The following is a 16,408-nucleotide window of genomic DNA, read 5'->3' on the forward strand; positions in this document are numbered from 1 at the left end:
TTTGCCTTTTAACAATGGAATGTTTTCATTTCTATACTATCTGTAAAACACATGGCAACAGCAATGCCCGTCTTTGCTTTAAAATTCTCTATTATCCACTTATGTTTTCCTTGCATTGGGATTTAAGAATTCCTTTTTATTGAGACAAGTAATATGTCATCATTTTGTTCAGCTAACAGGCCTGACAGCCCTGTCTCCTTGAGTTAAGAACAGTACACCTCTAATTCTTATATTGCTGGCAAAAACTGGCAGAATAAATGGGTATTAGCCACTGAGTAGTAAGGATTTTTTTAGTCCCAAAGATTTTGATAATTTACCTTCACTACAATTAAATTTGGCCAGAGATGGTGATTTTTAATAAAAATGGTCTTGCCTGTATTTTGCAATAATTTGTCTGAATGCATTTCTTATGTGCTTTAACAAATAACATCTCTATTCACGATTTCTCTTATCTTTTTGATCCCTTTTCCTACTTATCATCTTCTTTATTTGAAACAGATTTTTAACAGATAATCTTGATCGTTACAACAATATCTTGCCTGCATTTTATTCAAATAATTCTTAAAAACAGCTTAAAAAGCCGTTTGGAATAACATCAAGCTTGCCATCAATCAAACGAAAAAATTCCGCTGGCGGTTGTATAAACATCAGATCAAGTCTGATGTCTTCAAGGATTTCAGAGTGAACCATAAAAAACTCCATTAACTTCTGACAAAGAATGCAAATTAATCACAACATGGGGTGAAATGAAATTAAAGGCTCTTTTCTAATCAATGACAAGGCAGGATGAAATATTTGTTACTCTCTCTGCACTCAGACTGCCTAGATGTTTGCACTTCCCCTGAAAAGCCCCAAATGTAAGGTGTGAGTACAGATTCACCCACAGTAGCTGTTTAGCCCTCCCCCCCAGAGCTATCTGCTTACAAGTCGTGGAGATTCACAAAACACACTAATCATCTGAATCTCAGGTGCATCCAATTTGTTATTCACACTCTCCCATGCCAGTGAAAAGCCTGGCGCAGACAGATGCACCAGGAACCCTAAATGACAGTTTTGGCCTCGGGAAGTTCGATCACTACAGCAAAATCTAGTACAGCCTCCAGGTGAAATGTCTGGAGCTCCATATGGAGCAGGGAAAATTAACAACAAGATGAAAATCGCTGCAGCAGCGGGGAGTCTGAATTTTTGAAAAAAAAAATGAAATTTAAAGATGAAGAAAGAGAAGTAATAAATTAATGGGGTGTGAAAACATTCAAAGCTTTACAATACCAGGGGCACTATTTGCTCAGATTTTTTCCTTTTTTTTTTTTTTTTTTTAACTTCGGGTCATTTTGATGTAATTTATTAACCAAGATCAGGGTTTGTAGCCAAAAGAAGAAAAACATTTTTATACATACAAAAGTACTTTAAATACACTTGTGTCTAGATTATCTTCACTTTCCTCTAGCCTCTCACTTTCCAAATTTCCTTCTGTCAAACAAAGTCCATCACTTGGGAATGCCTTCTTAATGGATTTACTAGCATCCTAATGTACCGCACTGTGATAAGGTTTGAATGTACAATGACAATTGTTAGCAGGCGATTCTTTTCATTTCTCCTAAATTACATTGTCATTAAACAATCCATTGCCCACTATCATGTTTTTTAAGTCTACTGAATTTGGATCAACACGATTAACTAGACAGTTTTAGTCCTCTTTTAGACCTGCACATCTTTGAAGATTAATATTAGAATTAAATTGCATAAGAAACTACAATGCCAAATACTCTCTCCCTCCTTTAAAAAAAATTACTTTTCTTTAGGGCCCACTGGAAAGTATGCTTCATAAGCACACAAAGTCTGATCCTATAGTTTTCCTCAGTTTCTTGGATGATTATCCATGTGAGGGGAAAAAAGCAGAAAAAATAAGATTATAGAATAAGCACCATCCACAACAGCATTACATTCAGCTGGATTTATATATATATAAAATGGGTCTAAGTGAAAGGCTGAATTGGGGTGGGGGTGGGGGAGAGAGGAGGAAGCAAACAATTTTTTTTAAAAAAACAAAGGCTAAATGTTATATTCTTTATTCTTTTATTTCTTTATTCTTTAAATCAAATTTTATTTTTTAAATGAATAAGAATTCATTTATCTCTCCCTTTCTTCTCCCATCCCTATTGAGAAAGAAAAAAAAAGCGAACAAAAAAACCCCTTTGAACAAATATGCATAGTAAAGCAAAAGAAATTCCCACATTGGCCATATCCAAAAATACATGAATCTCCCTGCATACTACTCTGTCACTTCTCTGTCCAAAGCTAAACATAGTATATTTTAAAAATTATAGTTGTCTCAGTCATGAAATCTGGAGACCAGGGAGTGAGGAAGCAAATATGGTGGTAGCTACCACCTGTAGGGGACCAGTGCTTAGCTGCAGCAACTTCAGGTATACTTCTTGTGGAAGGAGTAGGTGCTGCTGCTGAGACTGGAAGAAGAGGAGTACTTTGCTCCCAGCAAGTCCCCTCTGCATCAAAAATCTTCATTACCTTTAGAGTACCCTGGCTGACCTTAATTTAGGTAGAATGTGAAGTTGGGAACTAACAGTGTGATGCCCTAGGGCACTTGTGGCACTCTTACCTCCATTATCTTATTTGAACCTCACAACTCCCTGACCAGTTAGGTGAGCTATATATTATCATCCTCATTTTTCAAATGAAGAAACTGAGGTCCAGGGAAGTTATAGAGTAAGAGTGAAGGCCCAAGATCATAGAAGAAGTAGTAAAAGGCAGGTTTCTTAACTTCTAAAGATTTTTTTTTATTAGATCACTCTTCTTCATAACTATCAGCTACAATCTTATTTGATGTCTTGTCCAAGTTGTATTTTCATCTGGGGAACAAAATGTACAGGCACAGACCTTGTAAGTAATCAATCTCAACTGCCCAACCTGAAGCACAGTCAGTTCTCTGATCAAATGAAGACACTGTTTATTTCTCCTCAGAACATTCCTCTTGACCACCAGCTTATCATACATGACAACACAGCAACCATCTCAGCCTTGGGAAACAATAGGCTTGGATCATCCAGCCAGTTTGGATAAGACTCTTCCATTAGGGTGTGATAAAATTTAGGAATGGTCTTATCAGATGCAATAGTCAGGGCAACAAGTTAATGATACCAAATCTTGCCACTGTAAACTGGTTATAAGAATCTGAGAATAAATGCAAGATAAAGTTCATTAGATCACTCATACTTCATAAAAAGTATAGGCACTTTTATTGTTAAAAAAAAAAAGTCTCATTCTATTTCAACGTCTGCAAAGGTCTTTAATTAAAATAGAAGGAAGGGCTAACCTATAAGCAGCTGGCTGGAGAGACACTGTGGTGAAGCTGGCTGACTTCATTCTTAGCTCTGTGATTGTGGGCAAGTGACTTAAAATCTCAGTGCCTGTTTCTTTGTCTGTAAAATGTGTAGATAATATTATAATACCTCTCATAGGAGTGTTATATGGTCAAATGAGGTAATGCATGGACAAACTTTTTATAAAAATACTATATATAAATTTTAGCTATTAATATCATTGCTATTATCTATTTATTGACAATCCTTTGGAATCCACATTTCAAAGGCTTCCCACCCCCACCCCTGCCCCTACTCAAACTCTGTTACTTCATGATATATTTAAGAACTCAAACTATTATCTTAAAAATATCAGGACAGCAAAAAATGATAGTGGTACTAAAATTAAGCTTTGAGTTCTAGAATGGTCCCATGGCTTCAAGATGATTTTGGAAGGTGTAAGGATGGAAGAGAGTAATTTAATCTAAAGAGACGGTTTTTAGTAGTCCTTATACACAAATACCTCTTTGCCCATAAAGCCATTTTGTTAATAGTCATTATCAGACATCATTCAATGGAATAAAGAAAGAACTGGATTTGAATATTGCCTCCTATCTTTACCAGCTACATGACCATGAGACAAGTCATTTAACCTCTCTGGGCATGTAAAATGAATACAACAATACCTGTGGTGTGAGTTGTGTTGGCTAAGTATGTTTAATTACTGTACTTTCTAAGTAAGTACTAGGCAGGTTTTATGGCATAGTCTAGTGTTAGAAATAAGCATAAATACTAGACATATCTCTTGCAACAACTTTTTTTTTTTTTTTTTTTTTAAAGAGAGAGGCCCGAGTAGAAGAGGGTAAAGAAGTGCTATTTCCCCCCACCTCTAGCCTACATAACACTATACTACAAGGATGTGAAACAAGTAAAATCAAATATGTCAACTCAAAACACAGCATAAATCATCGCTGGCTTTGAGCAAGGAGACAAAGTTTTGTTTGTAACTTTAGCTCTGGGAAATAGGACTGATGGTGTCAAAGGCTGCTTCTAATAAAATCTTTATTTGGTGACAACACTCAATCAGGAGTCAAGGAAAACTGCTTCTTACTACTCTGGCATAAAGGTCAGTGCTAACTAGGGAGTTCAGTGTATTTGAATTTTCTGACTTCCACTTGACCGATCAAGTAAATGTGTATTTAGACATTAAGAAAAAATGCCCAGTAGGTGCCCAATAGACCAGAATTGCTACCATGTAGGCATTGTCAGAATACAGGGCTCTTTTCAAAGTTCTGTCTTAGCCTTTAACTCTTCATGTCTCAGAAACTATCAGCCATTGTGATTTCTTAAGAATACATCATTCATTGTCTATTTAAAAATAAACATGGGCATCCCAAGCATATGGCAATGGCTTCATCTTTTGTCATCTTTGGAATATGGACCACAAAATTTGTGGATGCAGCCTTGTGTGCTTTTTCAGTTTTGTGAGTTGGAATAAAATGTTCTAAATAAATGATTTAAGATTTACTTGCCCAACATGAGGTTTGGCCAAAAATTTAATCCAGATTCATAATCTGTATTATGCATATAATATATGTAATATGTAATATTACATATATTACACATGCATAGGTCAAAAGTATGAAGAATTGGCACTAAAATTTCCTTTAAAACTAATGTTAGCATGCATGTCAGGCTAGTGGTTACACAAAAGAACTGGCCAACACGAAAAAGATGGCTACAATACTGTGATACAATCTGCTAACAACCTGGATGGCTTCTCCAGGCCATCAGACAGCTTGAGCTTTAAAAAGGACAGGAAACAAGAGGTTTCCCACATGGGTATCTAGAGAATTTGTTTAAAACAGCTTATAAAGATGGTAAAGAGAATGAGTTCCATCCTATTATTCAATAACCATGGTTGTGATGCATCTGCATAATCTAACCACGCATAAATTAGTATGTGTAATACAACAGTTATTTGCATAATAATAGCAAGTTAATAGATGCTTAAAGAGCAGAGACCAACACCACCTTTAAATCAGACATGCCTCCAGGCACTCTGGCCTGTACAGACCAAGATGCCAGAAAAACAGTGAGTGTAAACCAGAGGAAAACGTTCAAATTATTCATTTGATACTCACCCACCCCTTCACCCCCTTGGGTATTTCACTTAATTTTTTCCGCCCACAGCGGGGAATTGTTTTCGAATGAAAATGTAGCTTATATTTTTAGTTCTGGAATATTTTTGGAATAAGTATTTTGAAGCAATATTTAGAATTTAGTGATTAATGTTAGTGTATTGAAGAATCTGTGTTCTGAAATGGGAGAATAAAGGAGTAGAGAGGAGAGAATAGGGAAGAGGGGACTAAAAAAATGCAAAATCAAAGTCCCTTATAAAATTTATTGCAAATGATATTGAATTTTATTACCAAAACACTGAAACAATGACATAGGCCAGATTTCCCTTTTAGTCTTTCACTTAAAACCATTTCAATTAAATTCAAAATCCCAAAGAAGAAATAAGGGAAAGGGGGCTTTTCTTCCTTACTGCACAATGTAAGGATGTAGTGCAGGAACCGAGGCTGCATAAAAACAATGCCAAAGTCTCACAAAGAAGCAGCGTGATTATTGCTTCCATCCGTCTCAGAAAAATAAAAAATCTGGAGCCAAAAATAAAAAAATAAAATAAAAAATCAATAGAGACTTCTAAATGACTGTTTTAAGATATCGCTTTTCAATTTAACAGGACAGATTTATTTGTATGTGGCTCAAATGTTCATGATTGCTCCCTGCACCTTCATACATAGGAATGAATGTCACAGTGGCGAACGGCAGTAATGAACAATCTTACCTGAGGATATGGAAACCTCCCAAGAGCAAGCTGGGAAAGGAAATAATATTTGTCTAGTTATAGATTTGCATGCGGGGTAGATTTCCTTAAGACAGACAAGTACTAAATTTCACAATTGCATCCAGCAGAACAAACCATTTCCCCTCCCCCATCATGTTAAACACTTGACCTAAAAATAATCCTGTAATCCCATTAAAAGCTGTATTTAGAATGGACAATTAAATGGATGGTATTGTTTCCTTGAAGAAATATTATACTTTTAACACCTTAAAGTCTCCTTCAAAATCTCTCTGCAATAATATCAATTATGTAAACATAATTTAGACTTACATATGTATGTACTGATACTTAAAATAACTATATAGTTGAATACTTACCAGTTTCTTAATAAGTAGATAGTAGTAGACTTTAATATAGTGATTTACATAAAATGGGATTTTATCTTCATGAGGACTTTGTGAGGTAGGTGTAACTAATATACCCAGTTTATAGATAAGAAAAGTAAGGCTCTAAAAAGTTAGGTGACTTTCCCAGAATCACATGGCTGTCTGAGGCTGTATTTGAACTCAGGTCTTCCTGTTTCTAAGTTCAACATTTCTACTATGATGCCTTTATAATGAATATATTATTACAGAAATAATTGTCAAATTGAGTAACCTCTCATAATTCTGGCCTTCCTTTTATAAAATGGGAATAATTATTTCTAGTCAAGTACTGATTAAATACTTTATGACTTTGGGAGGTACATCATGGAATTACAAGAATATCTCCATCTGAATTCTTATCAGTGATATTCTAGCATTTAGCTGCTGATGTTGAAAAAACATCATATTCCAAGATTGTGAAGCTAGATCAAGAAACAAAAAAGGGAAAATACATGAAGACTGACCTAGAAGCTGTGATTAGAAGTCTAGTAACTCTCATTGCTCTAGCTGTAATTTTACTATTTGTAACTTTTTAAATCTTGGTCTCCTTTGCTTTTTTCCAGCAAAATGAATAACTTACTCAAGAAAAGAAAATATAATTATAAAACCATATTATGTATATGTATATATATATGTATGTATGTATAAAGCAAATGTGCAAGAAGTTTCACATTTAAATGAGTCATAATCTTTAGTCACCTTGCATATGTCATTGCATAAAATTTAACTCCTTTTAGTGGAATTGCTTTTAGAATCACAAAAAACTAGTCTCATTACTTTTATAGCTATACTCTATTTTGGACCAGTAACAGGATTTCTCAGCTTGATTCCAGTCTTCTATTTAGTCACCTGGAACCAGATTCAGTTTTGCATTATAACTTCTTTGAGGGTAAGAACTGTGTCTTATTTACCTTTTTTATATCTTCAAGTGTTTAAAATATGCTGTGCATTCAATACAATAGAATATAAGCCTTTTGATGGCGGAAAGTACTTACATTTTGTCATTGTTATCAACCTAGCAAATAGAAGGTACTAAATAAATGCTTATTAGATTGGATTGCAGAGAGAAACATCTTAATAAATGATTACTGTGGAATGAGTCAATAAGCTACATTTAATTGTTTCCAAATATTTTATTTATCCTCAAGGGTTTGAGATTTAGCAACTGAAGATATGTTTAAAAAAATGCATAAAGTAGTTTGAACAAAGGCAGAAGAATTAGAATAAGACTATATTTCCTCCAGTGATCTCTTTGAAGAGAAAATATTCATTTAGATGTGTTAGTTGTGTTTGTCTAATGAGCAGTTCCATTATTTTATAGTCTTTTCTCTTCTATGAAGGATATAATATTCAATATTTGATGGGACCATTAAGTTGATTAAAAAATTTTTTTGTTTTGTACTTTGTCCCTTTCCTAACATAAATAGAAAGGATGCAATAAATGGGAACATTAGCAAAACCTCTAATAGATTTCTTTTTTTGAGCCTGCTTATTGTATGTCCACAAAAATACCTACAAGTGTGAAGTATGCTATTTTGTCCCCACATATTGTGTTGAATTTTCACCCTAATATTTTGTAAATACAGTGCTTCATGCCAATAGAGTTTGCATAATGATTCAGGAGTCATTATGGGCTGTCATGTCAATAATATGTTGATTAAGGGTGCATACCATTCTATACAGATATGACAGACAGTGATGGCTCACTAAAAGCTGCTGCCTAGCATTATGTTGATCTCTAGATTATATGTTTCACATGTATTCTTTTTATAGAGCTAGACAATTACTAAAAAAAATTTATTTCACCTAAAAAAGGCAAGATAAAGCAAAGTGCTGAATTTTATCTGACCAGCTATGGGGTAAAAACTTTACTAATAGCACAGCCTAGGCCTGATGCTTACTATATCAGGAAAAGATGCTTGTATCAATTCAGAAAACATCCTTTTGATAAGTATATTGATCCTTGACTTTTTTGAGTTAAAGGAGAAAAAAAAAAGGACATGGAATATTTAAAAAAAGAAAAAGAAGAAGAAGAAATGGAAGAGGTCCATTCTTCTCATGTGTTAAAAAACAATATCAAACATCAAAAACAAAAACCAGTCCATCATATTTCTAAACATTTCTTCTTGAAATGCCAGACTTTTTGGAAATAAGCACTTGGTTTTTTTGGCTAGTGAAAGTCAAAAAATGGTTTAAGCATAACTTTATATTTACCCAGTTCCTACAGGCAAGAAAACTGGTTAATGAAAATTCAAGGTGGGCTGGTCAATTTGGGAGTCTTTGCTTCGAAGTAAAGACTAGAGGCTTGGGGGGGGGGGGCAGAGTTTTAACTCGTGAACTCATCAGTCTGTGACTAGCCATGCTTTCTTTTTCTTGTACATTTCCCTGACATCCTACTGAACCCCATCCCCCGTGACAACTCATCTCCCAGGAGGATCCTTTTCAAGGCATTGCCTGAGCACTGGAGGACCAGAGAATGGCTCCTTAGCCATGACCAGTAGAGGCCACTCTAACAGGAGCACAATCCTTCCCCCTCCATTATCTGTCACTATGAGACATATTTCCAAGGAAGCAACACTCCTAACTTGTGGACTGAGTGGAAACGAGCAGTGGCGCTTTTGGGCTGGCACAATGAGGAAGGGAGTCAACTCTCCATTTTCCTGTGTTCCCAGAGCTGATGCAGCAACAATATTTATACTTCACAATAGTGGCAAAGTAGAAGGAAAATGAGAGGCAGTATCACAATGAAGACCAATTCAGATCTTTATCAAACTCCTTTTTTTTCCAGACAGTAAATAAGGAAAAAGATTCTGAACAGATTCTAGTACAAGAAGAACAAGTTCTTTATGGGGATGTCAAAAGTTTTTTTTTGTTTTTTTAAATCAATGAATACACTATGGATAAGAGAGAGCATATACTACGAGTGAAAAATTCAGAAACAGTCAAACATGGGCTCTGTGTCTTTTACCCCTACTGCTCTATTGATCTATTTGCATTCTTCTCTAATCCCAACTCCTCCCTCCCCCCTTTATATTGTCAAGGTATTATAAATTAGAAAACTTACAAAAGAGAGTATGTAATCTTCCCTGAAATGGCCTGCAGATATGTCACTGTACTAAATGTGTTTCAGATTTAATGAAGCTTTAATGTCCTTTTTAATTTTGCCTGTTTCTGTATCACCAGGGGTCGAGCAAGGCAATCAGCACTCAAGAGGGTGGTTTGGTTTAAAACTAGGAAAAAACTCATTTGCTTATGAGTTGCACTGTATTTTCTTAATTAAATTTACTGAGTAAAATGGTTTAAGTTCAGCCAACCAATGACCTTTGTATGTAGATTTAGATTTATAAATAGGTTAACAGTTAAAGTAAAGAAAAAAAAAAGAATCCCAACAAAGCAAACAGATTAAGGCTATGCCAATAGAAATTTTTGCTGCCTTTATCATCTTTATGAAAGAAGCATTTAAAAATAGGCAGCTTAGGTCCAATAAAAAAGTATACTTAAAAATACAGGAGCTTACAAGCAATAGCAATCTGTCAAAAGACTCACTTCCTCTCTACTCCCAGGAGGGCAGCTCACAACACAGAAGCTCTGGAAAAGCTTCATTTTCCCCCTTTCTCTTGGATACTATGTAGCATTTTTGTTTGTTTATTTTTTTAAGTGCATTATGATTCCAAATATTTAAGATTCAGCAAACTGCAGAACACTATGCTTATTGTGGGTAAGTTTATTATTTAAAAGACAAAAAAGAATGCTCTAAAAACATCTACCAGTTGGGAATACATTTAAATAAAACCAAGCTGCTAATATTTTATTATAAAACTAGGAATGTATTCTGAGTCACTTCTCTTACAGAGCTCATCACACTAGGGATTCATCCCATTCTTAAGAGTATTGGTTTGAGGCATTTTCATATAGTTGAATTTGAAAATCATAAGCTCAAATATGTGTAGAATAATGATAATTGAGAGAAAAGTACAAGGCAGAAATTCTGTAAAAATGTAAGTTAAAAAGTTAGAAAATGGAATCCTTATTTAGTCAAACGATGGAAATAATTTTCCTTTCTAATAAGAATTATCTATATTGCTAAGGTACTAATGACAAATAAAACCCACACTATCCTTGGAAAACAAGCGAGGAAAAGAAGTTTGGGACATATATTTAGGTGATGACGTCTCCTTAGTTTATTAACTACACTGTGCCAGTAGTTTTAAAATTTACAGTTATGCTGAAGAACGTGTGATTTTTTTTTTTTATTCTTAATTTAGATACATTCTATGTTTCTCCCCATAACTGCAAATTGAAAATAAGCACTTACCATATAGCCAGTGATCTAGCTGAGGGAGGACTTTATAGTCTGAAATGTTCTAAAATTTGTTCTTAATTACCTCGTGCACATTTTACACAATTAAATTTCCATCTAAGGATTTTGCATTTAGATTGTGTGCTGCTGTTAAACCCTCATTTTATAGAAAAGCAGCAGCCAGTCTGAAACATTCAGACATGGGGAAACTTTCAAAAATCAGACTTAACTACTAGATTACATAAAATTCTCTAGGTGAGATTTCATTCCAAGACCAATTTACTCACTTCTAGATAGACCATTTAAATCATCTGAAACTATGCTGGTAAAGGACTTTAATAAATATTAAATATCTCAAAATCTACCATAAGATTTTACTTTCCTTCTCATATATCAATTTCACTGCCCTCTTATTGCATGGCAAAAAAAAAAAAAAAAAAAAAAAAATGCTAAGGATATCACAGCAATTTACCAGTGTTAAAGTGCTTCCATGGTTCAACTGACAACAAAGAAGAGCAGAAACACAAAGCATCTTGAAGTAGGGTTTCAATTAAATGTGGAGGATTTAGTAATGCAGGACCAAAAAAAAAAGAGTTACAAATTAATTTAATCTTCTGCCTATAGTTTGCAGCTGCACTCCAAAGTGTCTGGGGCTTAAGAACAAAGCCTTGAATGGCCTCGGAGTGAGGAAAGCTTCAATTTTTAATGTATAACGCCATTAGCTGATAACTTGTGGAATCTGCAACCCCTGCGGAGGGGCATAAGTGCGAGTAACAGAGACTGATGAAGTGACATATTTGTTCATGTCTAGAACTATGAGGAAGAGGGTTATTACTAATACCATCAGGCCCAACAGAAATATGCCCTAATAACCTTTGGGACACTCTCCGTTATCAGTTTTACTACAACAAATATATTAAATTCAAAACCTAATTCACTTTAATTAAAGACAATTTGTTTCACTATTATTTTTTAACTTGTACGATATTAAAATACATTGCAAATTAAAGACAAGGCGATAAATATGACAATAGTGCCAGACTATGTACTCCTTTCAACCTCTGGACTTTAAAAATGAAGTTTATTGCTAGTGTTTAATTAAGCAAATTTAAGGAAACTTATTAAAATGATAGGGAAATATCTTATAGTGTTTGGGGAAGAACAGTGATCTTGTTAGTCTACTGTCAATGCTTCATTTTCCCATAATGCATTCCTCTAAAAGATTTTCAAAAACTCCATTGCAAACAGAATTCCTGTCATTGTTTTCTAGAGGACACTAAGTTAGTACCAGAATTTGCCCAACCTCACATTAATGGGCTGGCAGCAGAACTTGTTAAATAATGAAGAATTCTGGGCTCCATCAATGCTTAGACAATGAGCAAGTATATTTTCTATAAAAATTCTTGCAAGTACAGTGTATTATCCATTATGCCTAAAGAGAGAATTCTGTGCTCTCAGAGATTTTGCAAATAATATATTTTTCTTTGTGTGAAGGGTGAGATTCCCCATCCTGACATTTTGGCCCCTGGCTCCATCTAAATCACTTGTGCTTTTTAACATATTTCAGTGCTTGTAAAGAACAAGCAGCACATCCTTACTAGGCTTTTTCTATAAAGCACAATTCTATGTAATGCCTTTAACTTGGGGGACCCAACACAAAGATGCCAAAATAAATAAAATAAACAGCACACTTATCTGTCATTCTAAATGTTCTATGTTTTACTCAGTAAATTGCTAATAACAATGATACAGAAAAGAAAGCATTACAAATAAATGCCTCTAATAGTGTGTTTTTTTTTTTTTTAATTAGAGATGGGCTTATTACAGTGGGTGCTTATATGGGGAGAGGGCAACAGTAATTCACAAGTACAATATCCTAATGTTGTTCCTTTAATTGCTGTATTTGTTTCACTGTTAAAAATGATTGCCCACTGCAGCCGAACTGTGAATGTTGGAAAGCATGATACATGGAGGTCTCAACCTGGGCAAACTGTACCTAAACTTACACTTTATTGCAGCTTAGTTCACAATCTTCACCTAATATAGGGTTACATCCCAGTGCAGCAGGAGGATAAATCATCCTGGAATATTACTCCGGCAAAGTTTAGCTGTGACTGGAGCATATGTGCTTTCGAGCCACTGAAGCAAAGGCCCATAAAATACACTAATTACTGGAAGTTATGGTCACTGAGTGATTGATAGCTCTCTGCAAGGCAACTTCCTCATTTTCAGCTCTTCTGAAGGGGCTCATCCGCCACATAGCAATTATTAATTCATGACCCACCCCCTCAGGCACTAGTACCTTTACTTCTAATTCTCCCACTACCAAACTGCTGCTACAGCTGGACACTGTCTTTCTTCATTGTGATGGCTGGGTAAGGATGATAAAAAGTGGGCTTCATGCTGAAGGCTACTGCTTTGATTCTTTGAATCTTGGTCGTACCATATCTAACCTCAAAAACACAGTTACTTCGCTTTCATAATTCCTCTCCTTTCCAAAAGGCCTAGGAACTTACCCATACACCCAACAAAAGAAACCTATCAAAATACTCCCTTCATAGAATATAGATGTTTAGCTTAAATATAACTTTTCAGCTAACCTAGAGTTTAAACATGGGACAGCTAGCAGTTGTTTAAAAAAAAATCTCCATATTGAGACTCCCCAAATTGTAGTTTTAAAGACATTTTAATTGTTCCATGTTGATTTTCATCAGTGGCTCTATTCAGAGCACTGGTAATTACAATATCTGAGCATATAGCTAAATCTCTCCAAGTCACTTAAAATGGCTGTAAAGGTCTCTTTTTTAATCGTGTTCTGTGCATTGAGGGGGATTGCAGTGAGTAATTCTGAATTAAAAAATGATATAGTTTACTCATGATGGATGAGAGCAAACATTTTGTTTTTCCAAGTGAAAAGTGAATTTACTGCAAATATATCTGCGCAGTTCAAAATGCACCACCAATGGCATTTGTTTTTCTTGTTAAGAGGAGGAGCAACAGATGGACAGATGGAATCTTAATCTATCTGTCCTTTAATAGCCACTCAAGCTCTTCCTCCATGAAACCTCCTCAGATCCTTCTCTATTCCATAGAGTTCTGTGTTCTCACCAATCACTCTTTCTACCATTCATCTGGAAATACTTTATCTTGTCAAATCCTCTGTGTCTGGGTTTTATTATTTTTGTTGGTTTAAAAAACCTCAACACTGGCACATGTTTCCTCTTCAGAGACTAGTGTTTCATGAGCTGTCATGTTAGGATCCCAGATTGGATGATTATATTTGTAGGGTCACACTGGACTTTAGAAATGATCTGATGCAAACTCTTCATTTTAAAATGGAGGAAATGTACATTCAAAGTGACTAAGTTAGTTGCTTGAGACTGAATGAGTAAATAAGCTACAAGGTCAGGATTTGAAGTCAGGCCCTCTGTACTATTTCCATTGTTCCACACTGAAGAGATGTGGAACATGAGTTACAAAGGGAAAGCAGTGCAAATGACGTTATCAAAGAAACATGTAATTGAAAAACAAGATGGGCTAGTCACATGACAATAGGGTTAACTAATAGATGGCTCATGTCTCTACTGGAGAGAGGGACAAGATGATTTATTGCAACCTGCATTTTTGGAGGGAATACCCAAATGGATGAAAGCATAGATATATTTGGCACATAAATGTTTCTCCTGGCTTGGTGATGGGCTGTGTCCACTAGTGGAAGATCATACTAGATAAGCCTGGCAGAAGCTCATTAAGAGTTTTCAGTTACAAAAATTTATGAAGATGTTTCAGTAAGGTATTGAAAAGTTCTGATTCATAACCTAAATAACATATCCTTGAAGTACTGAAGTAGTATTCAATGTATTCATGGCTTGTCTGGTTGAATTATAAGCTACTTGATGGTAAGAATACTTTATACTTCTTTGTATACCTTACGGCACTTGAAACTAAACCTTGTACAAGGTTTGTGTTAATTCAAAGTTGTTTGACTTGATGATTAAAATGACAGATCCATAGTGTGCCTTTTATTTACATGATTCTTCACTCTCAGGTTGGTAGCATGGCAGAGTGGGAAAAGTACTGACTCTAGAACCAAAGGACCTGGGTAAGTCTCAGATCTGTCCCTTTACTGTGTGACCTTGCAAAAATGTCAGTTACCTGCCTTGGCTCTCAGTTTCCTCATTTGCAAAATGAGAGGGATGGACTAGGTGGCCTCTAAGATCCCTTCCAGTTCTAATCCTATGATGATGACCTCTCACAGGTAGAGTTTTAACATATGACAAACATATCCAATTTTCCTTTTACATATCTCTGATGGAATGTTAAAAATTCTTGATTTGAGAGTGTTTGCAAGTCTCACTCAGATGAGCCCTGCTTATTTGTCACTAATATAGAAAGATGTTAAAGAAAATGACAGTTTTTCATATTTCAGTTTTATTGTTTAAATGGGTAGTTTTTTTTTTTTAAAACAGCAATAAATTTTCTTAGTTTAAATAAAGTTAAGCTATGACAAGAAGAAAAGGTCAGATTTGTAATACCTCCCCAAAGCACTCAAATCTGTGTTTAATTTAAAAAATACTTGAAATCTCTAAGAGCAAAAGAGCGATACTTTTAGTATATTTACTTAATGTTTACCTTTGTCTTCCAGCAGTTCACAGTTATTATCACAACAGGAAACTCTGGATGCATATGTCTGGGATAGGCATTCAATGCTCTTTTTTTCTCAACTCTTCTATTTAATGAGTCTTGTAACAATGAGCCTTCAAAATGTATCCTAGTCTACATGGTTCTGATGATCTGTAGATATTTCAAAGTCAATCAAGTTAGAATCAAGTAAGGTCAATGCCTTGTTCTGCCTAGTGCTAGGAACACAATGCACTGTCTGCTGTTTTCCAGCACTTGTGCAATCCATCTTTACTTTTGGTAAGTTGGAACATGACAAACACCATTGTTAGCTATAGGTCAGGGGAAGGCTCCTGATAAATTGCTACAAATGGCAGAAATGGGGAAGTCTCTTTTGCTGGTGTGCACCTATCTACTACAAACATATTGCTTTTATTTGTAAATTAGTTAGAAAACAAAGCTACCTTCTATAATCCCTTTAAATAGATAACATACAGATTATACAAGAAATGCTATTTTTATTTGTCTGTTTACAATTAAACTTATACACAGAGCTTTAAGATCTGCAAAGTGCCTTATGAATACCATCTCATTTGAGAAAGTACTAACATCTTCCCTCCCCCTCTTATTTTTTTGCTTTCCACTTTGATACAGTGAAAAAAGCACTAGAGTACGAGTTAAGACAGCTAGGTTGTAACTACTCTCTTTTCTGGTGACCTTGGGCAAGAATTTGCTTTTCAATAAGTTTTATTGATAGGCAAGTTATAATATAATCTTCCTGAATTACTTCTCATGTCAAATGGAGATGATAACATCAGCCCTATCTCACATGTTGTTATTCAGCTATTTCAGTCATATCCAGCTCTTTGTGACCCCATTTGGAGTTTTCTTG

The 16,408-nt window shown here is 35.0% G+C and overlaps 1 protein-coding gene across 7 annotated transcripts in view; it reads right to left on the reverse strand.

Annotated features, from left to right (window-relative positions):
• The window catches only part of MAP2K5 (mitogen-activated protein kinase kinase 5), a 301,668-nt gene that overhangs the window by 75,286 nt on the left and 209,974 nt on the right, over positions 1-16,408 (reverse strand). For 5 of the 7 annotated variants that reach the window (XR_004232393.1, XM_023498214.2, XM_012543493.3 and 2 more), the window contains one exon: positions 6,172-6,201. The exons of 1 other annotated variant lie outside the window; for it this stretch is intronic. Coding sequence is in view for 5 of the 6 variants with exons in the window: in XM_023498214.2 (XP_023353982.1) it covers positions 6,172-6,201 (30 nt within the window). In the remaining variant the exon portion in view is untranslated. Of the gene's footprint in view, positions 1-4,132; positions 5,981-6,171; positions 6,202-16,408 lie in introns of those variants that run through there. One more of the 7 variants, XM_023498232.2, reaches the window with a different exon arrangement.

This window comes from Sarcophilus harrisii, chromosome 2, assembly GCF_902635505.1.
Source record: "Sarcophilus harrisii chromosome 2, mSarHar1.11, whole genome shotgun sequence".
In the NCBI taxonomy this organism is placed as follows: domain Eukaryota; kingdom Metazoa; phylum Chordata; class Mammalia; order Dasyuromorphia; family Dasyuridae; genus Sarcophilus; species Sarcophilus harrisii.